Here is a 25,990-nt window from a genome sequence, read left to right on the forward strand (position 1 = left end):
GTTTATGACATGCATACACTCTTGAAGTACCCCTGCGTGTTTCCTGCCCTGAAGAGGCATACCTCTAGCCTCTATACTATCTGCCAATGTCCGCAGTTAAACTCTCCCTTATTCCTTCTGCCCACCCTTTTCTCCAGGACCATCAAGCGCACAGAAGTGTAAACCAGTCCAGGGCAGTGGAGAGGAGAGTGCGCCTGCCAGTGTACATGCAGGTGATTTCAGTCACTGGCAATGCGAGTAGCCCATGTTCTAAAGTGCTAGCACCTGTAAGCACACACATGTGCACATATGTGTTTGCCCATGTCTGCACTTTGAAGCCAGACCTGCTTCCACTGCCTTGTTTGTATCACTCTGTCTCTGACTTTTCCTTTTGCTCGCTTATCAGTGCTCATTGACTGATTTACTTATCCCAACAACGCACAGCAGAATGCGATCTGCTTTGTAACTGCCTCGCCCACTCCCCTGGTCCCCCCTGGATGTGTCCACTTCTGTCTGGAGGTAGCTTTCTTTCAAATTCCCTTACTCAGCACTGGTGATGGCACACAGCCTGCACACTACCCATGCACTGCCCCAGCTGGGCACCAGTTTAATTATAGAGTAATTAAACTTCACTTATATGAGTACAAAATTACACAATAAAACGAAAGTAGGTTGTAAATAGAACATATAATAATGCAGGGAGATTTTACTCAACCAATACTCAAGGAGGGGTGTCTCCAACTCAGCCTTGATGTTGAAATAATGCATGGGTGTGACGCCCTTTAGATTCACAAACCCACCCTTGGAGAGTTTAAAAGCTGGCTGAGGTTCTAGCCTCAGAGCATTCACGACCTGTGTCCAGCATCATCATGAAGACTGCAGGCTGCCTCCTCCTCCTCGTCGCGGTGCTCGCCCTCTGGACAGCAGAGGTGTCCTCAACCCTAGGAGGTGAGATGTCTGCTCTTTCTTTTTATGTTAGATTGTATCTCCAGAGATCTGTGTGTGACCACTGAAATGATCATTTGTTAAGCGCTTGTAGGAGTACTAGTCCATAACATTGTCTAAGTGTTGACAATGTCCTGAGTCCACCATATGAATATATATCACACTTTTGTTGCTATGACAAAGGCTCTTGTCACAAGATTGTGAAGCACCTGGAAACCTTTCCCAAGATTCTGTTCAGCTGAGGCATTCCAATGTAGGCATGAAGCTAAAACCCCTTTCCTACTCTGCAGAGAGCATTGGAAAATTGAGGAAAGTAGAACCACCATTTCTAAAAGGGGATTACTTCCAATGTTGTGCTAACAAGAAGATGTTCATTTGAATGATCCAGCATCTATTCACTAACATAATTTTCGCAAATGAAGCAGCCATAAACTTTGAGGTAGTTTAGCAAAACAGTTAAGAGTTTGTCAACTCTTCCAATCAATAAAATGTTTTGGCTGACCATGGGAGTATTTCATATGTATGATTATGTGGAAGTGAAATTGCCATTGGAGGACAATGTACTGGCCTGCACACAGAAATACCAAAAGCATAGGCACAAGAAGATTCATTCAAAGGATAAAAGACTCCCCATAGCCACACAGCAATGAAGCCAACCAGATCTGTATCCGGCACCAAAGGGACTAGGGCTGTGCCAGTAAGGTGGGAAGGGAGACCGGGCGGAGAATGGGTGTTACCAGATGTGGTTAGAGGCACCACCTTTGACTCCTGATGGCTAAAGTAACGTCCATTACTGGTCCCACCCGGAGTCCCACCCACCCATAATGAGGGACCTAGTGCTATGGATTGTGACTGTTTCCTATTAATTGACAATGATAAGTTCATTGCATTCTTCTTCACTCTTGCTTTGTCATGAACACATGTTATAGTGTTTGCATCTGCCAGAATGGCTAGAGCTCTGGCATTCATGGCTGTTCTTTGACTCCATTCTGTGTTCATTGAGAGCATCAAAGAGAGCCAAGGAGTATTAATGACTGCTCTATCAGGCATTATTATGAGATAATTCTCTGCCACTTACGGTGAGCTGGAGTTAATAGCACATAATAAAGTGCATCAGGCAATTATTCCAATGTCAAAGTTCCTTGAACAGTCAGTGACAAAGAGTGCCCTGATTTGTGGGTGCACCTTTATGCCTTAATCAATGGATACTTTGAACAAGTGTCCGGACACTCCTGGAGATACTCACCCCCAGCTCTGTTGGCGATTGCTGCTAACCAGCAGGCACTGTTGTCTGGAAATGTCCTTCATATATTGGTGGTCCTGTCAAGCATCAAGTGTTAAGCATCAGCTGTGTTGTGGTCAGTGTGGCTTGTACGGTTTAGGTGGTGGTTTTTGTGTGGGGCATTTTTGATACGGACCTCAAGACGCCCCACTCCAAACTGATTTCTGAACTAATTTCTTGTAGTGAAACTAGAACCAAAAGATGATCAGCCTGGAATCCATTATCCAATCCTCAATAAGTGTGTTCTTGTATGCTCTACTCAACCCAGTGCGCAATCATGCGTTCAGAGAGTAGAAATCCCAAGGAGCAGCACAAGATGGAGGTAAGTCTGTACCTTCTTCTGGTGATGGTCACTCTAACCTGGAGGACTCAAAGAATCAGGATACTCTACCTTCTTCTGGTGATGGTCACTCTAAGCTGGAGGACTCAAAGAATCAGGATACTGTATCTTCTTCTGGTGATGGTCACTCTAAGCTGGAGGACTCAAAGAATCAGGATACTGTACCTTCTTCTGGTGATGGTCACTCTAAGCTGGAGGACTCAAAGAATCAGGATAATGTACTTTCTCCTGGAGATGTTGACTCTAAACTGGAGCTGGGATGCTCACGGGCAGCCATGCGCTTTACAAATCTTAATTCATTTCATTTCATACATAAACAATCAGGATAGTGTACCTTGTCCTGGAGATGGTCATCCTAAGTGGGGGGACCCTAAGAATTAGGATAATGTACCTTCTCTTTGAAATGGTCACTCTAAACTGAGGACCCCACGAATTTGGATATGAACCTTCTCCTGGAGATGTTGACTCTAAACTGGAGTACATAAACAATCAGGATAGTGTACCTTGTCCTGGATATAGTCATCCTAAGTGGGGGGACCCTAAGAATTAGGATAATGTACCTTCTCTGAGATGGTCTATCTAATATGGGGGACACAAGACGTAGGGCCCGATTCACCGAACTAACTTAAGACAAAATCCTAATCTTACTACCATTTTCGTATTCACAGAAGGCACTTACTCATTTTGGTATTCACAGAAGACACTTACTCATTTCGGTATTTACAGAAGTTAGGTCTCCTAACTTTAGGACTCCTAAATGCCTTCTGTGAATACCAAAAGTCTTAAAATTAGGATTTTTCCCAGTTTAGTAGTAGTAATGTTAGGAGTCCTAACTTTTATGAATACCGAAATGAGTAAGTGCCTTCTGCCAATACGAAAATGGTAGTACGTTTAGGATTTTGTCTTAAGTTACTTCTGTAAATCGGGCCCAAAGTCCACATTCCTCTGATAACCTGAAATCTTCTATTTGCATCCCAGGATTGAACTACTTTTATGCACTAAAGTATTTTGGCTGTTGCCATGAAAGAAACCTCAAGCATACGCCAAGGAGGTACCCTTTGTAGACGTCCTCCTTGCAGCTGGAAGCTGGGCAGGGTGAATCCTGGGTGAGCAGGTGGTGCACACTTGTGAGTGTGGCATAGCCAGTTATGTGATAAGGCTGCTGGAAGACTCCATCGATGCAAATCAAGCATGCCTGAACAACCAGTCAAAAGTGAAGGTGCAGTGTCTTCCATGATATATACTGTAGGCTAAGGGGGAGGTCATCAAGAGAGCTTCCCCAGCACACCCGATGGGTAGAGACAGACCGTGCCATTTGCTCTCCCTTTCGCCTGTCTTTCATAGTCACAATGTCAAAGCCCTGCAGTCTCAGACAATGTTTTCAGAACTATAGGTGCACTGAATCTACTAAAATAAGCATATGCCTGACCCCATTCACAAACCTAGACTTGCCTCACTCTGGCACCGTCCCAAAGCATACGCATAAGGCTCCTCCCATAGGGGCCTTTGAGGGTATTAATCAAATTATGGAATTATACGATTATAATAACTCTCCTCTGCCCTTCTCATGATTAGCACAATTGTATGATCTTCCTATCTTGGGCTTTTATCCTTTCCTGCAAAACAAGAAAAATCTTTCCAAGTTTGAACATGTTATCTAACCGTCCCTGTTGGATCGTCTGACCACATGTCTGCGTTATACACCAAATGGGCTAGCCACTTTGATTCTGATGTCTTTGAACACATCTCAGGGGACAATTGGCAACACATTAGCAAGCTCTCTCTGCACAATAAAGTAGCTCCTTCTCTCATCCAATCAATTTCTCCAGAATGACTTTACTAGACTGGACGCCCCGTAGGCTACATAAACTAAATCTGTGGGCGAAGGACTCCTGTTGGAATTGCAAGAAGGAGTCTGGTTCTTACCATCACATGTTCTTTCAGAGTCCACTTCTCATCACTACCGGGCCCTGAAACAAACTTATATCTGAGCTATTTTTTTTTATTTTTTAAATTTAGAATGCTTTATTGAGATGAAATACAAAGTAAAACATCAGGATTACTTTAGACTTTCCCATGGAGAAGTGTGGCTCAATGGTTAGAGTGGCCGACCCTGATGCAGTAGTTTGGCCGGGACCAGGGTTCAATTCCCGCCTCGGCGGGTCTCGGGCTCAATTTCCTCGGACCTGATGATTCTCGCCTCGGTGCCTATTCTAATCATGGGTCCCATGCTGCAACTCTGGGCAATAGCTTGCTTAATCTCTACAATGGCCCCAACAACGCTGAGGATGCCTGACTTCACCTTGGGGGTGCCCAGGAGTGGGCTCCTCACAGGGAAAGGCCAGGAAGGGTTCCTCGGCGGTATTCGTACAAGCGCCGAGATGCCTACGGGTAGTTGTGCGCTATACAAGTGCGTAATGATCATCATTTCATGGTGGCCTCGAAGACGGCCTTGAACTATAAAGCCATTGACGCGGCTCTGCTTGGCCTCCTTCTGGAGATCGCTGTGAAAGTAATCCTGTCTGAATGGAAAACGTTGAACACATGGAGGGCCAGGGTTACTTTTGTGAGAGGAGCCCACGGCTCTCATTCCACACACCAGTCCTATCTCCAAATGTAGAGTGAAGTCTGGTGATCCTGAGACAGTTTGTAGAGTCCGAGAGGACCGCACCCACACACCAACCATTACCAATCTTCACGGCCTAGACACTTTCTCACACTGTCTCACGCTTAGTGCTCAGAGACCCCACTTCTCACTTCCAATCCCCCTCCTCCCTCCACTATTGCCATTTATAATCGACATTGCTCTCCCAATAGCGACCTCAGACACCTTGCAATTTTATGACACAAATTTCACTTACAACGTAGCATACAGCCCCGTAGAGTTCAGCTTCATTATGTTTCCAGATGCTGCAACTACATCCCCCATAATCCCCATGTCCCTATTTCTGTCTCTTACCTTGATGATGGCTGTTACTTACCAAGCTCAGCCATGCATGCATTCCCACTGTTCCACATATTATGGTGTCTTGGGTTACACAGCCTCTGTATGGATCACAGAGCTTCTGCAACATTGGATGGTCGGTAGGTGTTTTCTTCTTAAAAATCAATAACATTGATAGAACAAATACGAAGGTCTAAAAAGTGCACATTCGCATTTGCAATGTGCATGAAAAGGAGAATAGAAAAACAAGAAAGAGGTAGAGTAGGAGATTATTTCTTGTGGTTTCTCATCATCCACATGTGTGTGTCCTTTTTTTAGATGACCATGGCGGAAATAAATGTGACCCCCGCGGTTGCGTCAGGGACGAGGAGTGCGGACGGTTCAAGAAATGCTCCAGGAAGACCGGGTGCAGGACAGGGGAGTGCATTCCCCGCGAAGGTGAGTGCGAACGATACAGACATCACACGTAGACCTTCCCTTCAGAGTCTCATTCGAAGAAGGGTAATGCCACCTTTGCACAACACAACATGGTGCATGCATGAAACAAACCTCTAAACCTGATTTATTTTTGAAGCCATGAAAAGCCAGTTTTTGTTGCTCTGAGTGGCTTCAAAAATCTGGAGTATTGCAACACAGTGCAAATCACTACGTTGTTGTGTTACGCTGCACTGGGGAGGCATTCCATGGGCGTTGCCATTGGTTTTCCAACGCAACTCCCATGGATTTAGATGCAGCCCCAGATTTACAAAAAATTGTAAACCTGGGGATGTGCCCAAACCTTACACCTTACCAGGGAAGGCGTAGGAGGGATAAATCTCTCTCTTTCACTTAGATGTGTTCCTCTTTCTACGTTTGCTGTATTCTGCATCACACACAGAAAGAGCAGTATGCCTCCCAGGATAGTTTTTGGGCAGGATGGTTCCTCTTCTTTCACAAAACAATCGTGCATGCAATGCAGGCACCCTTACAGTATGGTGCAGGGGTACTTGCGTTGCCGCTCGGCAGCACATTGTGCACCAGCACTGCGAAAAGGCCGCCATGACAAGGGAAAGGAAAGGGACGCCTTGTATTCCCTTAAATAAGGTGCATTTGTGCCCTTCCCCTTTCACGCTGCTCTATGTGACGCCCTAATAAAGGAGGCCCTAAGTCCCCCTGCTTTCCCGGAGGCTTTTCTTCCAGTCGCGCCCATGTCAGCTTTTCTACTGTACCGTCAATAGAGTATCAGAGTAGGGCTATGTGGAAAGAAATCTAGAACATTTCTAGGTTTGTAGAGCCCTACTCTTTGTTCCCCAGCATAAAGTTGAGCCAATTTCATTTGGGTTTTTTCCCTCCCGAAGAAATAATCATGTCCGAGAGGTATGACCACATGGGGTTTGGTATTATTAGGAGCAGTATCATGATAATATAGTTTAATCTTGGCACTTTATTCCTATTAGTTATGTGAGCTTTACTCCATAGAGAAAAGTGTAAAGCTGCCCGCATGGCTCTATCTTGATTCTATTTGTGAGTGAGTGGGGTGAGGCTGGCCTCCTCCAGGTGGAGAAGTGTGGCTCAATGGTTAGAGCGGCAGACCCTGATGCAGTAGTCTGGCCGGGACCAGGGTTCAATTCCCGCCTCGGAGGGTCTTGAGCTCAATTGCCCCGGACATGATAATTCTCGCCTCGGTGCCTATTCTAATCATGGGTCCCACTCTGCAACTCTGGGCAATAGCTTGCTTAATCTCCACAACGGCCCCAACAATGCTTGGATGCCTCGCCTCACCTCGGGGGTACCCAGGAGTGGGCACTTCACAGGGAAAGGCCAGGAAGGGTTCCACAGCGGTATGTGTACAGCGCCTTGAGACCCCTTCGGGGGTGATCTGTGCGCTATATAAGCACTACATTTACATGCTTGAGACTTATATCAAGGAAGATACCTAGAAATGCAAGGTTTAACTCATTCAATTGAAGCTGGTGGATCCCAGAGCAGCCATGGCGGCCACCCTCATCGGGGGCATAGCTTCCCAATGTCCCCAGGTTACACTGTACCCAGAAAACAGGGCACATTTAGAAATGAGATCCATGAGGTGAGCGGGGGAGCTTTCAGGTGTCGCTGTGTCGAGTGGATGTCATCTGCCTCTAGCGATCGCTTCAGCTCCGCGGCGGCCGTCAGAACCTGTTGGATCTTCTTGTCTTGTCAAATCAAGGACTACAACGGTCTAGTGCCAGAGCGCGAAGTAAGGGGGACAGCGGGCATCCTTGGCACCTGCTGATCTTGATATGCAGGGGCTGTGATACATAACAACAGCAGCTGGGTTGCAATGGATACAGCGCAGTTTAGAAATATAGGAATGATCGAAACCTATTCTTCATAGAGTTCACAACATATGCTCCCATTTCACACTACCATAGCCTATCTGTGCATCTAGCAAAACCACCAGTTTTTCTTCATCACCACCATACCTCTACTGAGAGAGCACAAGCGCTAAATAATATAATGTTATAGAACAGGATCAAAGTCCGATGACTACAACCGTGAAAAAAAAAATGGCACCTCTCCTGCTTTGGCTAAGCGGACTTCATTGCTGCTACTCCGGTAGCCTGTTACAGTCCACTGACAGGCCCCTGGCTTCTGCCGCCCAGTGTGGACTTTAACGCTCTTGCAGCAATTTCTTTGTCCATGGATGTCTGCTGGGAGCTATGACGCTTCTCAGTGCCTGCTAATATGGTCTCAGGATCACAACAGATGTTAGAGTCCTGATGAAGATCCCGGTATTTGTTGAGGTTTGAAACGCCTTCAACTAATTGCACTGCAGACCCGCTTTTAATATATGTTTTGGTATGACGGGCTGGGTTGTTCTTGTTATTTTGAAACTCACGATGGTCACATTTATCACAGGTGTGCAGCACTTATGAAGGAGCACCAAACACCTTGTTCTGCACTGGCCCTCACTGCACTGTTTTTATGACTTTTATTGTCTAATACATTATAATAGAGGGTGCCCTGATTTGTGGGTGCACCTTTAATGCCTTAATCAATGGATACTTTGAACAAGTGTCCGGACACTCCTGGAGATACTCACCCCCAGCTCTGTTGGCGATAGACCAACTTCAAGGCTTCTAAGTTCTGCATCACTTGGGCTGTCAGACGGCACAGCAGGAGCATTCAGGAAGCACAGGCGATAAGGAAAGATATATGATATAGATGTTCCTGGAGAGAGCACCGGTGATACTGTGGTGAGAGTAGCACCGAAGCTGATTTCATGCTATAGTGTTCATCTTTCAGGTATGAAAAGTGGACGTGGCGTGGCTTGATACAGGGCTAAGATGGCGGCTCCCTCTTGAGGTCCTTGGAGCCTCGGACGTGTAAGCTGAGCCGATTGCTACTATACCCACTTATTCGTTAATTTTCACGTGGCGGAAGGTTGCTGATCGAGGGGCCATGCCTGACATGCCTGAGAAACAGTTCAACTAGGCATTTTGGGGCAAGAGATGCCCACGGTTTTAGTGACAGTGCTATCCAAAAACGTGGTGTCCCTTTGTTGACTCAGATCCCTGGCGACTTATCGTCCAATGTAAGGAAACAACATGTGGGTCCCCACTGGTATGCGGAACAAACCATGTTCATCTCTAAACCGGTGGCACGGCGGAACATACCGTATTCATCTCTCACCCTGTGGCCAACTGATATTTTGTGATGAACTCTGGTAAGAGCACTTAGACCAAGGTGGCCAGAATTGTAACATTTGACCGCCAGTCTCTCTCTACTCGGCCCAAGGTCACTGGCCTGCTTATGCAGCAGAATGCATGTCAAGCAAGGGTGAGAGACTGAGGTGCCTCAGGACCACTGGGGCCCGTGTTGTTGGCAGATCCTGTGAATGGGAGTGACTGGGAGCCAGTTCTGGTGATTAAGAGTTTTAAGGTCTCTGTATTATCTGAGAGCTGAAATGGCGTCATCCTGGTGTCTCCTCAGTGCCCCTGTGACTTACCGTGCAGTGTGAGGGGTCCGGTGTGAGGAATCTCTCCTGGGTCTCAAATGGCACAGCGGAACGCAGCGTAGACCACTTGGACCACAGGCAGCCAGGCTAGTGGCACTTTCCTACAAGTCTCTCCTTGCCCAACCTAAGGTCATGAGGTATGTTGTCGCGGCTCACGCCTGCTACTGACCTGGGATCATTTGCAGTGCCCTCCAAGGTCTTTGGCTGCTGGGTAGTGAGTGCCTAGTATACATATGTTAATGGTGACTCTAGCACTCTAGGAGCTACTATACCTGAATGATTAGAATAGTGGCGGTGCACACCTGAGACTCCTGCCCCGATCCACAGTGAGTACCGCAGACCTAAGTGATTGCGCTCCCCCTTTATCTCACTACCAGACTGGTGAGCTCTGGTAATATGATGACCACGCAGCCGAATGCAGGAGTCTGACCTTCCCATTTTTCCTCACAGAAGGGCCCTAGGCTCGACAGTCGGGACAGCCACAGGGTGACGGCTACTACTTGCATTCAGTACATTTGGCTGATCCGGTCCTGGACCTGAGGGGCTGTTTGATAGGTCCTGCCTACTAAGGCTCCACACACCCACCCTTCACCTAGGCAGTCTCTGGTCCTTGCACCTATCACCTTCCTGGCTATCTTGGGATTTACTCACTGTTTAAGAGAGCACACCACCCAGAAACTGTAGGCTAAGGGGGAGGCCATCAAGAGAGCTTCCCCAGCATATCCGATGGGTGGAGACAGACCGTGCCATTTGCTCTCCCTTTCGCCTGTCTTCCATAGTCGCAATGTCAAAGCCCTGCAGTCTCAGACAATGTTTTCAGAACTATAGGTGCACTGAATCTACTAAAATAAGCATATTCCTGACCCATTCACAAACCTAGACTTGCCTCACTCTGGCACAGTCCCAAGACATACGCATAAGGCTCCTCCCATAGGGGCCTTCAAGGGCATTAATCAAATTAGGGATTTATACGATTGTAATAACTCTCTTCTGCCCTTCTCATGCTTAGCACAATTGTGTCATCTTCCTATCTTGGGCTTTTATTCTTTCCTGGAAATCAAGAAAAATCTTTCCAAGTTTGAACATGGTATCTAACCATACCTGTTGGATCGTCTGACCACATGACTGCGTTATACGCCAAATGGGCTAGCCACTTTGATTCTGATGTCTTTGTTCTAAACAAGGAAAGAGTGTAGAGAGACTCTCAATAAGACAACCAGAACAAAGAAAGTATACAAGACTAGTTGGGTTTGTATAGAAAGCCCTCACTCACCAACCTGGTTGGTGACATGCTTCATCATCGGGCCCCACTGGGAGAAGCCGAATGCCTCCCCAGTGTGCCTCAACGCTAGATTTACTGCGGAGCGGGTAAAGTGAAATTGTGAGTGCTAAGTGATAGTGTTGATCCCCTCTAAATCCTCAGTATTAGTGGGAGGTGATTTTAATTGTACATTTGAGCCTCTTGATGAGGATGAATTCTTGGGCTCTTTTAACAAGTTAGGAAACCAGTTAATTCCATCCTTATCTTTGGCCCCAATCAAGAAGTGGTCGGCTCGAGCCATTCAGTTGAATGCCCTGGTGTCTGCATATGACCTATGTGCCTTAAATGGCCGCACTACATCTGATCGCATGGGCGCCATGACCTTCAATCGAATTGGCTGCCCGTCCAGGATTGACTACATCCTTTTGGATGTATGGTCATGGGCCAATTTGGTTGATATGGAGGTCAGGCAGAGGATTGATAGCGACCATAATCCCCTCTGCATGGGTATGTTCTGGGGAGATAATACTGGTGAGGAGGTCCAAAATGAGTTGATTACTAAAGACCTAGTCCCTTCTAACTGTAATCGTAGGATTAAATGGGATGTGGTTAGGTGTAATGAGGAGACACTTGAGAATATCAGGGTTCTAGTTTCGGCTGCTTCATCCGCCCTGGTGCCAATGAATCAAATTTCATCTCAGCATCAGGGGTCAGTGCTGGCAACTAAGTATAAAGACCTAATAGGGGAGATCAGTATGTTTTTTTCTAAAAAAAAACAAGGGATGCCACTTGTCAAAATGCATGGAAAAAAGGGGAACCCCTGGTATACTGCCTCCTGTAGAGGGAAAAGAAAAGAAATTTCGCTAGCTATTAAAAACAAGGATGCCCCAGCCGCTAGATTAGCTAGAAATGACTATCGCATTAGTATTAGGAAAGCTAAAAAAGATTGGGAAGAGGAACATTGGCAGGCTTTAAAAGAAGCGGCTCTTGGGAAAAATGCCATGGTATTTTGGAAACTGATTAACGTCATCGATAGACGAGGCGCTGAGCCTATTCCAAACCATATAACTGAGTCCCAATGGTATTCCCACTTCTCGAATCTATACGGCGTAGGCCCCTTAGAAGCTGCGCCAGCATCCCCTTTAATAGGTACCAATTGTTTGGCCCATCAGTATGAGGACTCTATAGACGTATTGTTTTCGCCTCGTGAGGTACAGGAGGCCATCCTTAAAATAAAACCGGGTAAGGCACCTGGACCGGACGGAATACCGGGTGATTTATTGAAGTCTAACCCATTGGTTTGGGCTGTTTTTATTGTAAATGTTTTGAACCTCATCCAGTTAGGCCAGCAAGTACCGGATTCATGGAAGGGTGCTGAAGTTGTTACGGTTTTTAAAAAGGGTGAGAGAGAGGACCCTGCCAACTACAGACCAATTAGTTTAATTGATGTTATTCAAAAAGTAGTTGGTAGGGTAATTGTAAATAGGATTGAGGGCTGGCTTATGGAAGAAAATATTTTGTCCCACTTCCAAGCTGGATTCAGAAGCAATGTTGGGGCCATTGATCAAGTTTTCAGATTTTGTGCAGTTTTTTGGAAAACAGTGTCAATAGCCAGAGGGAGCCTTTACCTGGCTTTTATTGACCTTAAAACTGCTTTTGACGTAATACCCCGTGTTAAACTTTGGAGTGTTCTACGGGATATGGGGTTCCCATCCTATCTGCTAAATCTTATCATTAAACTCCATGAGGGTACTTATGCGAAGATACGATGGGGGGCACAGGGACAACTCACTAAGAGTATACCTGTTAATAGAGGGGTGCGGCAGGGGTGTGTGATGGCCCCTACTTTATTCTCCCTTTTTATAAATGGGGTGGTGAAACATCTGAATGAGACAGCGGCCGACGCCCCCATTGTGGCCGGGGAGAAAACGCCATCCCTCCTCTTTGCCGATGACACCCTTCTCTTATCCAAAACCCCCACAGGCCTTCAAACCCTTCTTGATCAGTTTAGTGTTTTTTGTCAGGAACGGGGACTTACAATAAACACAACTAAAACTAAACTAATGGTTATGACCGCCAAGAAGAAATACAGGAATATCCATTTGTCCTTGAATGGATCCCCTTTAGAGGTGGTCGATGAGTTTGATTACCTGGGTGTTAGGATTAATAATCATTTGAGATGGGAACCCCATATATGTAAAATGGTTTTAAATCTTAAAAGGGTTTCCGGCACTATTTTAAAAAACCAACGTCTCTCTGTAAGTAGGCCAGTTGCACCTGCCTTATCAGTTTATGAGGGAAAAGCAATTGCCGCAGCTGTTTACGGCTCGGAACTGTGGGGCAATGAGAATACCAACGACCACGTCCGATCAGAGAATAAGTTTATGAGGGACTTGGTGTCGCTTCCATCCTCTACCCCACTCAAACCTTTATTTTTAGACCTAGGCAGAAAGTCTATTCGGGACTTCCTTCAGCTCCGTCCCCTTTTATATTGGGTCCGTTTGAGGAGGACCCCCGAATTAGGTAATTATGCCCTAGTGTTAGATGAAATGCTAAAATTAAACACTGCAGGCAAAATAAAGTGGCTAAATGCTTTAAAAAATCTTGTAGTAAGTGTGGGTTTAAGCGACGCCTGGGTATCCCAATCACCTCCACCAAAACAAGTGGTGAAAAAATTATATTGGGATTGGATAGAGGCCAAGGCGCTACAGAACCCAAATTGGGGACATTTGACCGAGACTTTTTTGTCCCATAAATGTACCCTAAAATTGGAATTGTTTTTGGATTTTATTCAGATCCCTCGAGAAAGGACTTTATATCTTAAATTTAGACATGGAACATTGCCCCTCAAAACTGTTACATCTAGATGGAACAAGAGGAGGGAAGAGGATACAATGTGTCCAGGTTGTATAAATCCCAAGGAATCATTGGGCCACTTTCTTTTTGCCTGTAAGGCATACATCCTACCTAGGAAGAAATGGTTAAAACCAGTGCTAAAGAATCTTGGTATTAGAGATTATAAATTAGCTTTGCGTATTCTTAGCTCTGACACCTCTTCCATGGTTGTTGTTTGTGGGGTTGCAAAGTTTTTATCATGTGCCTGGATTATTAGGACTAAGATTTTAAAAAATGCTCATCAAGTCAATTTTTCCACATAACTCTTAGATGTATTTTTGTAAATAACGAACTGTTTTATAATTATGTTTGTATTGTATGTTTGTACTTTTTATGATACATGTGTCGAATAAAAGTATAATGACTTGACTTGATAGTGTTGATTGTGGGATTTAAAATGTCTAAAAGTATCAAAAAAAGATTTATTAATTGATCAATTGGACATGTTCAAAAACAATGTGTTGGAAACTAAGCCAAATAAATTGTTTGGTTGTGTCCCATAGAATTAAGAGGTGGTCAACATGTTTCTGCCAATATAGGTGTTAATTTACCTGGCATTTGTCAGGACCTATCGTCAGGACCTATCGTGAAGTAAACCCCGGCGGTATCGACACGCTAAGGCCCACCCTGACCTGGGGACGTGAAAGTGAAAAATTAGGGAAAAAGAGCATGCAAAGTGAAAAATAATCCCTTAGGGGTGCTCGCAATTATGGAGCTCAAAAATTAAAATGCACCTGTGGAAAGATGACAAAGACACACATGGAGAGACAAACACACAATTAGGTTTCTCTATTCAGAGGTATGCCTGGTAAGTCAGATAATCACCTCTATTGTTTTACATTCCATTTCTCATCCCGAGAATATGGAAGCAACTGTATTTATAAACCATAGTTCTGTTTACACTCTCAAGTAACTGACACCTCTGCCCACTTGCCGTTTAGAGGGCCTTCCTCTAGCTTTGTCAGTCCTTTTCAGTATTGTAAGTCCCTTCTCTGCCTTTACACAACTTCGGATCGTACCTACACATGTATACTTTGTAGGTAAAATACCCGTGTACAGCAGAGTACAATAACGTTTTTCAATCCCTCCTTCATTTCAGCCGCACACGGTCTAGTTGTAGGATTGAGATACGTCCATCCTCACCTAATCGTGCCTAGGGATTGGCTAACACGGCACCTCCTGATGCTAGCCACGCCCACCCCGGAACTGAACGCTTTCTCACCATCGGCTTACTTATACTGGTGCACCCCTCCGAGCCCCATCTCCGGGATCCGGTTACCGAGGGTGTATGCAGTTTTCCAGTGGGTGCCTGGCGTTGAGGGCGTAAGTCCCCTGCTCCCATCGACACTGAGTTGAGCTAAGTACCGACTGTTTGTTACTTTTCCTGCTGATATTTTCCTTCTCTACCTTTCAAGGGTGTGCCGATTTCGCCACCACCCCCCTCCCGGGGTCCATGACGTGAGATTGTCTCACTATCTAAGTGAGAAATTTTGATTTTGATTGTGTTTTTAATCCTTGACACTGAGTGCCGGGGTCCACAGGCCCTAGGCCCATTGATCCCGCTATGCACACGCGCCTTGCTGGGTCATGGAGTTAAGTGTTTATCGCCACTGGCATCATCCATTGATCGACTAAGCACCTAGCTACCCGCTCTTGGCGCAGAGCGATACCCACCCATTATTTGAATGTATAATGTACTATTATTCATTTAGGGGTGTGTTTCTTTACGACCAGAACACCAAGTCACTTTTTTATCTGACTTACCAGGCATACCTCTGAATAGAGAAACCTAATTGTGTGTTTGTCTCTCCATGTGTGTCTTTGTCATTTTTCCACAGGTGCATTTTAATTTTTGAGCTCCATAATTGCGAGCACCCCTAAGGGATTATTTTTCCCTTTGCATGCACTTTTTCACAAATTTTTCACTTTCACGTCCCCAGATCAGGGTGGGCCTTAGCGTGCCCATACCACCAGGGTTTACTTCGCGATAGGTTCTGACGAATGCCAGGTAAATTAACACCTACATTGGCAGAAACATGTTTATCACCTCTTAAGTCTATGGGAAACAACCAAACAATGTATTTGGCTTAGTTTCCAACACATTGTTTTTAAACATGTCCAATTGATCAATTAACCACTTGGCTGCTAAGGGTGTTCATGGACCTCCATTGACTTTCCATTGAAATCAATGGAAACTCCATGACGAGTTACCCTTGTCATTAGCACTGAAGGGGTTAATAAATCTTTTTTTGATAATTTTAGACATTTTTAATCCCACCATCAACACTATCACTGAGCACTCACAATTTCACTTTATGCGCTCCGCAGTAAATCTGGCGTTGATGCACACTGGGGAGGCATTCTGCCTCTCCCAGTGGGGCCCGATGATGAAGCATGTCACCAACCAGGTTGGTGAGTGAGGGCTTTCTATACAAACCCAACTGGTCTTGTATACTTTCTTTGTTCTGGTTGTCTTCTTGAAAGTCTCTCTACACTATTTCCTTGTTCTGAACGATATATTTGGGGATAAGAGTGTACTACTACGTTTTCCCTACCTCTCTTTTTGTTGAACTACATTCTGATGTCTTTGAACACATCTCAGGGGACAATTGGCAACATGTTAGCAAGCTCTCTCTGCACAATAAAGTAGCTCCTTCTCTCATCTAATCAATTTCTCCAGAATGACTTTACTAGACTGGGCGCCCGGTAGGCTACATAAACTAAATCTGTGGGCGAAGGACTCTTGTTGGAATTGCAAGAAGGAGTCTGGTTATCACCATCACATGTTCTTTCAGAGTCCACTTCTCATCACTACCGGGCCCTGAAACAAACTTATATCTGAGCTATTTTATTCATTTTTTTAAGTTTAGAATGCTTTATTGAGATGAAATACAAAGTAAAACATCAGGATTACTTTAGACTTTCCCATGGTGGCCTCGAAGACGGCCTTGAACCTTAAAGCCATTGACGCGGCTCTGCCTGGCCTCCTTCTGGAGATCGCTGTGAAAGTTATCCTGTCTGAATGGAAAACGTTGAACACATGGTGGGCCAGGGTTACTTTACTGAGAGGAGCCCACGGCTCTCATTCCACACACCAGTCCTATCTCCAAATGTAGAGTGAGGTTTGGTGATCCTGAGACAGTTTGTAGAGTCCGAAAGGACCGCACCCACACACCGACCATTACCAATTTTCACGGCCTAGACACTTTTTCACACCGTCTCACGCCTAGTGCTCAGAGACCCCACTTCCCACTTCCAATCCCCCTCCTCCCTCCACTATTGCCCTTTATATTCGACTTGCTCTCCCGATAGCGACCTCAGACACCTTGCAATTTTATGACACAAATTTCACATTACAACGTAACATACAGCCCCGTAGAGTTCAGCTTCATTATGTTTCCAGTTGCTGCAACTACATCTCCCATAATCCCCATGTCCCAATTTCTGTATCTTACCTTGATGATGGCTGTTACTTACCAAGCTCAGCCTTGCATGCATTCCCACAGCTCCACATATTATGGTGTCTTGGGTTCCCCAGCCTCTGTATGGACCACAGAACTTCTGCAACATTGGATGGTCGGTAGGTGTTTTCTTCTTAAAAATCAATAACATTGATAGAACAAAGACGAAGGTCTAAAAAGTGCACATTCGCAATTGCAATGTGCATGAAAAGGAGAATAGAAAAAACAATAAAGAGGTAGAGTAGGAGACTATTTCTTGTGGTTTCTCATCATCCACATGTGTGTGTCCTTTTTTTAGATGACCATGGCGGAAATAAATGTGACCCCCGCGGTTGCGTCAGCGACGAGGAGTGCGGACGGTTCAAGAAATGCTCCAGGAAGACCGGGTGCAGGACAGGGGAGTGCATTCCCCGTGAAGGTGAGTGTAAACGATACAGACATCACACGTAGACCTTCCCTTCAGACTCGTGGGCGCATCTGCACCCCCCCATAGTTTTTTGTTACCAAGAGACAGCAAAATTGCAACTAAATTTCAGTTCAGAAAAATGACCTTTTCTACTCTTGCATGTCGATTTAATAGTGAAATTAGCGAGAAGGAGATGTACAACGCCCTCAACTTGAGTGTCAAATTGGCACTCAGAAGGAGGATAGCACTTTAAAAAGACTGAGGGCCTCATTTATCATTAATTGGCTTTGGGCAGGACCGTAAGTCTTCTTGCTGCTTGTCCTACCTCAAAGTGAAAGGGCAGGAATGCACCGTATTTATGAAATATTAATTGTCATGTTTCCGCAGCAGTCCCATCCAGTCTTCCCCCTCTCGGCATCTGCACTCTGTTTGACAACCGTCTCTTAAGCTGTCACAATCATGGCTGGCAGCAGGTGGCCTCAAGGCATATTTGATTAAAGTCTGAAACTGTTCCCTTGAATGTGCTGCAGTTTTTCAGGTTCTGGAGTTTGGGGGGTTTAGGGTTTCCATAGGCCGGGGGTGTACAATCCTCTGAATGCAGTCTACAAGTGGTCCTTATTTCAAGGAATTGTCCTTTCAAGTTCAAACGTACCTGGGGCTTTTCAAAGGTCACTAGTCTCCCTTCTCTAACCAGCTGATTTTGTGCATTCACCACTTTTCAATAAGAATGATCTCATACCCGCTCTTTGTGTCCCGTATAGACCTCTCCGTTATCTCGTTAGCGGGCTTCTTTGAGTACGGCGCGGAGTATACGAATGTAAGGGTGCGTCTTGCACCAAGCTTCACTGGCATCTCTCAGCACGGGAGGGGCCCAGATCTCACGTTTATAAGACACTTAGAGCCTCATTTATGGAAGGATTATATCACGATTGCACAATGCAGCTTCGTACATGCATGAAGCAAACCTCGAAATCTGATTTTTGAAGCCATGCAAAGGCGTTTTTTGTGGCTCTCAGTGGCTTCAAAAATCTGGAGTAACGCAAAACAGTGCAAATCACTACTTTGTAATATTCTGCCCCGGGTCGGCATCCATAGGGGTTGCTGTGGGCGTTCCCACGCTTCTCCCATGGATTGTGATATATCCTCAGATTTAGAAGAAATTGTAACCCTGGGCATGTGCCGAAACCTTACACCTTTTCAAGGGAGGAGTACAGAGGACGTATCAACAAAAAGAGGGAGGAGTTAGAAGGGCAATATTTTACGGGGTCCAGTGTATCAGCCCTTGGACCGTAGCTACAAACAAAAAAGATACACTGTTCCCCAGAAAGGACAAGAAACCGGTGTAACCAAGCGGAAAAGATAGGGTAGGGGGGAGGGGGGAATCCCCCTTTCGGAACTAAAACCCTCATACCCAGCTCTTTATCGGAGATCTTTTGTTCCTTTACGGGTGCCCGTCAGACACTGCAGCGCCAGTCTGACGAGGAGCAGAACCCAGATGACGAAGCATGACACCTAGCTTGCTGGGTATGTGAGGGTTTTAGTTCCGAAAGGGGGATTCCCCCCTCCCCCCTACCCTATTTTTTCCGCTTGGTTACGCCGGTTTATTGTCCTTTCTGGGGAAGAGTGTATCTTTTTTGTTTGTACCTAGGAGTACAGAGGAGAAATATCTTTCTTGTTTCTTGTTTTTAAGAGGAGTATGCCTCGCAGGATTGTTTTTGTGCAGGAAGGTGCCCCTTCCTTCACGAAACAATCCTGTATACAATGCAGGCACCCTTGTACCAGGCTGCAAGAGTGCTTGTATTACCGCTGGCAGCACGTTGTGCACCAGCACTGGGAAAAGGACGCCAGCACAAGGGAAAGGAAAGGGATGCGTTGTGTTACTTTACATACGGTACATTCCTGCCCTTTCCCTTTCAAACAGTGCTGCGCTGCAAGGTGACGTGCTGCCCTGCAAGGTGCTGTGCTGCACTGTGTGACTTCCTCATAAAGGAGGCCCTAAGTCCCCCTTCTTTGTACCAGTGAAGAGTCTTCTGGAAAAAAAGAGAAGCAGGGAGAGGAGTGCCGCCCAAGTACCCTGAGAGGGAACAGGCCCTCTCACACCACTGAGGAGTCTTCTGATAAAAAAAGGAGCAGTTTGTGAATTGAAGTGTAGGGACCAGAGCAGATGCAGGGCTCGCGTGTACTCCATCCCTCAAAGCGCGCTGGACCATGAGGCTAGGGGTCGAACGCTCACAGATGGTAAGGGAACGGCTGGTGCAGGCGAATAGTCATGGCTTGCCTGCAGTAAGTGAAGTTGAGGCTGGAAACACTGGGTGAAGTGAAGTGGCACCAGCAGTGGTCAAGAGTTGTTTGCTAGGAGTGACCACCAGTCCCAGCGCCAGGATGCCGACGCCGCGCTCATGAGATGATGCATCCAAACGCAGCCTGGCAACAACCTCACTCCCTCTGCCTACTTGTGCTTATTCCATCCATCCATTCCCTCCCTCTCCCTCCCTCTCTCTCTCTGTCTCTCTCTCTCGTTATCTCTCTCTTTCTCTCCTTCTCCCTCCCTCCCTCTCTCTCTCCTCTGTCTCTCTCTCTCTCTCCTCTCTCTCTCCTCTGTCTCTCTCTCCTCTGTCTCTCTCTCCTCTGTTTCTCCTCTCTCTCTCCTCTGTTTCTCCTCCCTCTCTCCTCTCCTCCCCTCTCTTTCTCCTCTCTCTCTCTCTCCTCTGTCTCCCCTCTCTTTCTCTCTTTTTCTCTCTCTCTTTCTCCTCTCTCTCTTTTTCTCTCTCTCTTTCTCCTCTCTCCTCTCCTCCCCTCTCTTTCTGTCTCTCTTGAAGCCTCCTAGTGCCTGCTGGGCCAGTGACAGGAGCCCCGGGAGCCGCCTCCAAGGACCCCACCCACCGGGGACTGCCCGCTGGAGTAAAGGCCCGTCCGGCCCCGGTGTGAGCCCCATCACTGTGAACCTCTCCGCGGGTGCAATCCCCAAGTGTCGGAATGGGGTGACTGCGCATGCGCTGTGTGTGAATGGAGAGAAGCTGGGACTTGGGTCCTAATAATTACAATCAGGGCTGCATCTAACTAGCAAAAGAGTCTACACAGAGCTGGGACTGACAGCTGTGCTCAGCGTGTAAGAGGATGAGTGCTGAGCCTGGGGAGGACATGCTGTCTCTGAGCTGACGTCATGCACTCCCCAGGCCACACATGACACCTGCCCCATGTTTATCATTTGACATACATGAAAGGACGGCCCTGAGTCTGCTCCTGGTGAATGCTGCCTTGTTTCTTTTTCAGGGGGACACAACCATCCTGGGATGGAATGCCCTAACCAGTGTGGGCCTCGGCGCCCATGCCACGGTGGCCTGGTCTGCGTCTCTGTGCCCCGGTGCAACGGAAGGGCCTGCATGCAGCCCGTGGGTGGAGGAGGTAAGTGGGAACAAGGCGCCCCCATGGTGCTCCAGGCAGGGCGGGGGCCCAGTCCTGCCAGAATACCAGCACACGCAGGCCTCATAGCCGTGGCCACCTTTGTGGGTTTCAGATATAGTTCCGGAAGTGGCTTCTGGGGACCCAGATAAGGAGACAGGAAGTGGAGGAAGGAGCTACAAGGTGGAGTCAAGAGCAGGCACTCTCTGTACTCATGAGATAAGGAGACAGGAAGTGGAGGAAGGAGATACAAGGTGGAGTCAAGAGCAGGCACTCTCTGTACTCATGAGATAAGGAGACAGGAAGTGGAGGAAGGAGATACAAGGTGGAGTCAAGAGCAGGCACTCTCTGTACTCATGAGATAAGGAGACAGAAAGTGGAGGAAGGAGCCACAAGGTGGAGTCAAGAGCAGGCACTCTCTGTACTCATGAGATAAGGAGACAGGAAGTGGAGGAAGGAGATACAAGGTGGAATCAAGAGCAGGCACTCTCTGTACTCATGAGATAAGGAGACAGGAAGTGGAGGGTGGTGGAGGAGGAGGGAGGCGCACGGTGGAGTCAAGATCAGGCACTCTCTGTACTAATGAGATTAAGAGACAGGAAGTGGAGGGTGGTGGAGGAGGAGGGAGGCACACGGTGGAGTCAAGACCAGGCTATCTCTGTACTCATGAGATAAAGAGACAGGAAGTGGAGGAAGGAGGTACAAGGTGGAGTCAAGAGCAGGCACTCTCTGTACTCATGAGATAAAGAGACAGGAAGTGGAGGGTGGTGGAGGAGGAGGGAGGCACAAGGTGGAGTCAAGATCAGGCACTCTCTGTACTCATGAGATAAAGAGACAGGAAGTGGAGGAAGGAGGTACAAGGTGGAGTCAAGAGCAGGCACTCTCTGTACTCATGAGATAAAGAGACAGGAAGTGGAGGGTGGTGGAGGAGGAGGGAGGCATAAGGTGGAGTCAAGAGCAGGCACTCTCTGTACCCATGAGATAAAGAGACAGGAAGTAGAGGAGGGAGCTACAAGGTGGAGTCAAGAGCAGGCACTCTCTGTACTCATGAGATAAAGAGACAGGAAGTGGAGGAAGGAGCCTCAAGGTGGAGTCAAGACCAGGCACTCTCTGTACTCATGAGATAAAGAGACAGGAAGTGGAGGAGGGAGCCACAAGGTGGAGTCAAGAGCAGGCACTCTCTGTACTCATGAAATAAAGAGACAGGAAGTGGAGGAGGGAGCTACAAGGTGCAGTCAAGAGCAGGCTCTCTCTGAACTCATGAGATAAAGAGACAGGAAGTGGAGGAAGGAGCTACACGGTGGAGTCAAGAGCAGGCACTCTCTGTACTCATGAGATAAAGAGTCAGGAAGTGGAGTAAGGAGCCGCAAGGTGGAGTCAAGAGCAGGCACTCTCTGTACTCATGAGATAAAGAGACAGGAAGTCAAGGAAGGAGCCGCAAGGTGGAGTCAAGAGCAGGCACTCTCTGTACTCATGAGATAAAGAGACAGGAAATGGAGGGTGGTGGAGGAGGAGGGAGGCACACGGTGGAGTCAAGACCAGGCTATCTCTGTACTCATGAGATAAAGAGACAGGAAGTGGAGGGTGGTGGAGGAGGAGGGAGGCACAAGGTGGAGTCAAGATCAGGCACTCTCTGTACTCATGAGATAAAGAGACAGGAAGTGGAGGAAGGAGGTACAAGGTGGAGTCAAGAGCAGGCACTCTCTGTACTCATGAGATAAAGAGACAGGAAGTGGAGGGTGGTGGAGGAGGAGGGAGGCATAAGGTGGAGTCAAGAGCAGGCACGCTCTGTACTCATGAGATAAACAGACAAGAAGTGGAGGAAGGAGCCACAAGGTGGAGTCAAGAGCAGGCACTCTCTGTACTCATGAGATAAAGAGACAGGAAGTGGAGGGTGGTGGAGTAGGAGGGAGGCACATGGTGGAGTCAAGACCAGGCACTCTCTGTATTCATGAGATAAAGAGACAGGAAGTGGAGGGTGGTGGAGGAGGAGGGAGGCAAACGGTGGAGTCAAGAGCAGGCACTCTCTGTACTCATGAGACAAAGAGACAGGAAGTGGAGGAAGGAGCTACAAGGTGGAATCAAGACCAGGCACTCTCTGTACTCATGAGATAAGGAGACAGGAAGTGGAGGAAGGAGATACAAGGTGGAGTCAAGAGCAGGCACTCTCTGTACTCATGAGATAAGGAGACAGGAAGTGGAGGAGGGAGCTACAAGGTGGAGTCTATAGACCAGGCACTCTCTGTACTCATGAGATAAGGAGACAGGAAGTGGAGGAAGGAGCCACAAGGTGGAGTCAAGAGCAGGCACTCTCTGTACTCATGAGATAAAGAGACAGGAAGTAGAGGAGGGGCTACAAGGTGGAGTCAAGAGCAGGCACTCTCTGTACTCATGAGATAAAGAGACAGGAAGTGGAGGAAGGAGCCTCAAGGTGGAGTCAAGACCAGGCACTCTCTGTACTCATGAGATAAAGAGACAGGAAGTGGAGGAGGGAGCCACAAGGTGGAGTCAAGAGCAGGTACTCTCTGTACTCATGAAATAAAGAGACAGGAAGTGGAGGAAGGAGCTACAAGGTGCAGTCAAGAGCAGGCACTCTCTGTACTCATGAGATAAAGAGACAGGAGGTGGAGGAAGGAGCTACAAGGTGGAGTCAAGAGCAGGCACTCTCTGTACTCATGAGATAAAGAGACAGGAAGTGGAGGAAGGAGCCGCAAGGTGGAGTCAAGAGCAGGCACTCTCTGTACTCATGAGATAAAGAGACAGGAAGTGGAGGAAGGAGCCGCAAGGTGGAGTCAAGAGCAGGCACTCTCTGTACTCATGAGATAAAGAGACAGTAAATGGAGGGTGGTGGAGGAGGAGGGAGGCACACGGTGGAGTCAAGACCAGGCTATCTCTGTACTCATGAGATAAAGAGACAGGAAGTGGAGGGTGGTGGAGGAGGAGGGAGGCACAAGGTGGAGTCAAGATCAGGCACTCTCTGTACTCATGAGATAAAGAGACAGGAAGTGGAGGAAGGAGGTACAAGGTGGAGTCAAGAGCAGGCACTCTCTGTACTCATGAGATAAAGAGACAGGAAGTGGAGGGTGGTGGAGGAGGAGGGAGGCATAAGGTGGAGTCAAGAGCAGGCACGCTCTGTACTCATGAGATAAAGAGACAAGAAGTGGAGGAAGGAGCCACAAGGTGGAGTCAAGAGCAGGCACTCTCTGTACTCATGAGATAAAGAGACAGGAAGTGGAGGGTGGTGGAGTAGGAGGGAGGCACATGGTGGAGTCAAGACCAGGCACTCTCTGTATTCATGAGATATAGAGACAGTAAGTGGAGGGTGGTGGAGGAGGAGGGAGGCAAACGGTGGAGACAAGAGCAGGCACTCTCTGTACTCATGAGATAAAGAGACAGGAAGTGGAGGGTGGTGTAGGAGGAGGGAGGCACACGGTGGAGTCAAGAGCAGGCACGCTCTGTACTCATGAGATAAAGAGACAAGAAGTGGAGGAAGGAGCCACAAGGTGGAGTCAAGAGCAGGCACTCTCTGTACTCATGAGATAAAGAGACAGGAAGTAGAGGGTGGTGGAAGAGGAGGGAGGCACAAGGTGGAGTTAAGATCAGGCACTCTCTGTACTCATGAGATAAAGAGACAGGAAGTAGAGGGTGGTGGAGGAGGAGGTAGGCACAAGGTGGAGTCAAGACCAGGCACTCTCTGTATTCATGAAATAAAGAGACAGGAAGTGGAGGGTGGTGGAGGAGGAGGGAGGCACACGGTGGAGTCAAGACCAGGCACTCTCTGTACTCATGAGATAAAGAGACAGGAAGTGGAGGGTGGTGGAGGAGGAGGGAGGCACACGGTGGAGTCAAGACCTGGCACTCTCTGTACTCATGAGATAAAGAGACAGGAAGTGGAGGAAGGAGATACAAGGTGGAGTAAAGACCAGGCACTCTCTGTACTCATGAGATAAGGAGACAGGCAGTGGAGGGTGGTTGAGGAGGAGGGGGGCACACGGTGGAGTCAAGACCTGGCACTCTCTGTACTCATGAGATAAAGAGACAGGAAGTGGAGAAAGGAGATACAAGGTGAAGTCAAGACCAGGCACTCTCTGTACTCATGAGATAAAGAGACAGGAAGTGGAGGAAGGAGATACAAGGTGAAGTCAAGACCAGGCACTCTCTGTACTCATGAGATAAGGAGACAGGAAGTGGAGGAAGGAGCTACAAGGTGGAGTCAAGACCAGGCACTCTCTGTACTCTTTAGATAAGGAGACAGTCAGTGGAGGGTGGTTGAGGAGGGAGGCACAAGGTGGAATCAAGGCCAGGCAACTTTAGTATTCAGCACCTCCACCGTTCTGCAGTGCCGGAAGAGTGCTCCTAAGGAAACCTTTGGTCCATGGCACTTATTAATTTACAAATTAAGCAGTTATGATAATACGTATTTATTTAGTACTCTATGTTATTCTGCAACTTTATCTTGAGGCTTTGGTCCAGCATCTAAAGAGTACTTTCTTTCTTTCTTTCTGTAGGTCATCATTAAATGGTCCCTTCTCTAAAGATTCAGCCATGGTACTTGCTGACACCTATTGAGACCTTGGAGCTGGATATATGACCTTTCACCAAGCATATTGTGTACAGAGCTGGGGTATATCTTCCTTTCACAATGCAAGGAGTGTTCTTTGCCCACCCCTCTGGGGCTTGCCTGCTGTCCACTATTTACTGTTAGAAATCAGCTGTTGGTGCGTAAAATATGCATTGCTTCCTCAAGTCATTCTGTTGCTGTCTGCACATGTATCACGCAAAGCCCAGTGATGTAATAAATGGAGTACACGCTAAAGTCCACTAGTTGTCTCATTATTTATTAAGTAAACATGCAGAACACTTGTCAGAGAGGAAGGCAAGACTTGGGCTAAGGAAACATGGGAGAAAACTCTGCATTGGAAGTCAACTTTAATTAAATGAAATATAAAAGCAGCCAGAATGCCAAAGGTCTGACCTTCTTCTGTGAGTGGCACGTTTGGATGCCTGTGGATGAGTGAACGGGTGAGTGCGAACAAGAGTTCATGGAGGGTGGATAGATGTGAGTGCATGCAAAGATGAATACACGATGAATGGATCAG

At 47.1% G+C, this 25,990-nt stretch overlaps 1 protein-coding gene across 1 annotated transcript; it reads left to right on the top strand.

Moving 5' to 3' along the window:
* Window positions 1-809: 809 nt before the first annotated feature.
* Window positions 810-25,707, top strand: LOC144772162 (uncharacterized). Its single transcript, XM_078656306.1, has 5 exons — window positions 810-927; window positions 5,809-5,928; window positions 17,382-17,501; window positions 20,763-20,894; window positions 25,400-25,707. The coding sequence occupies exons 1-5, from the start codon at window positions 849-851 to the stop codon at window positions 25,408-25,410; spliced, it is 462 nt and encodes a 153-aa protein (XP_078512432.1). The 5' UTR covers window positions 810-848; the 3' UTR covers window positions 25,411-25,707.
* The last annotated feature ends 283 nt before the right edge of the window (window positions 25,708-25,990 follow it).

Source organism: Lissotriton helveticus, chromosome 8 (assembly GCF_964261635.1).
Source record: "Lissotriton helveticus chromosome 8, aLisHel1.1, whole genome shotgun sequence".
Taxonomy (NCBI): Eukaryota; Metazoa; Chordata; class Amphibia; order Caudata; family Salamandridae; genus Lissotriton; species Lissotriton helveticus.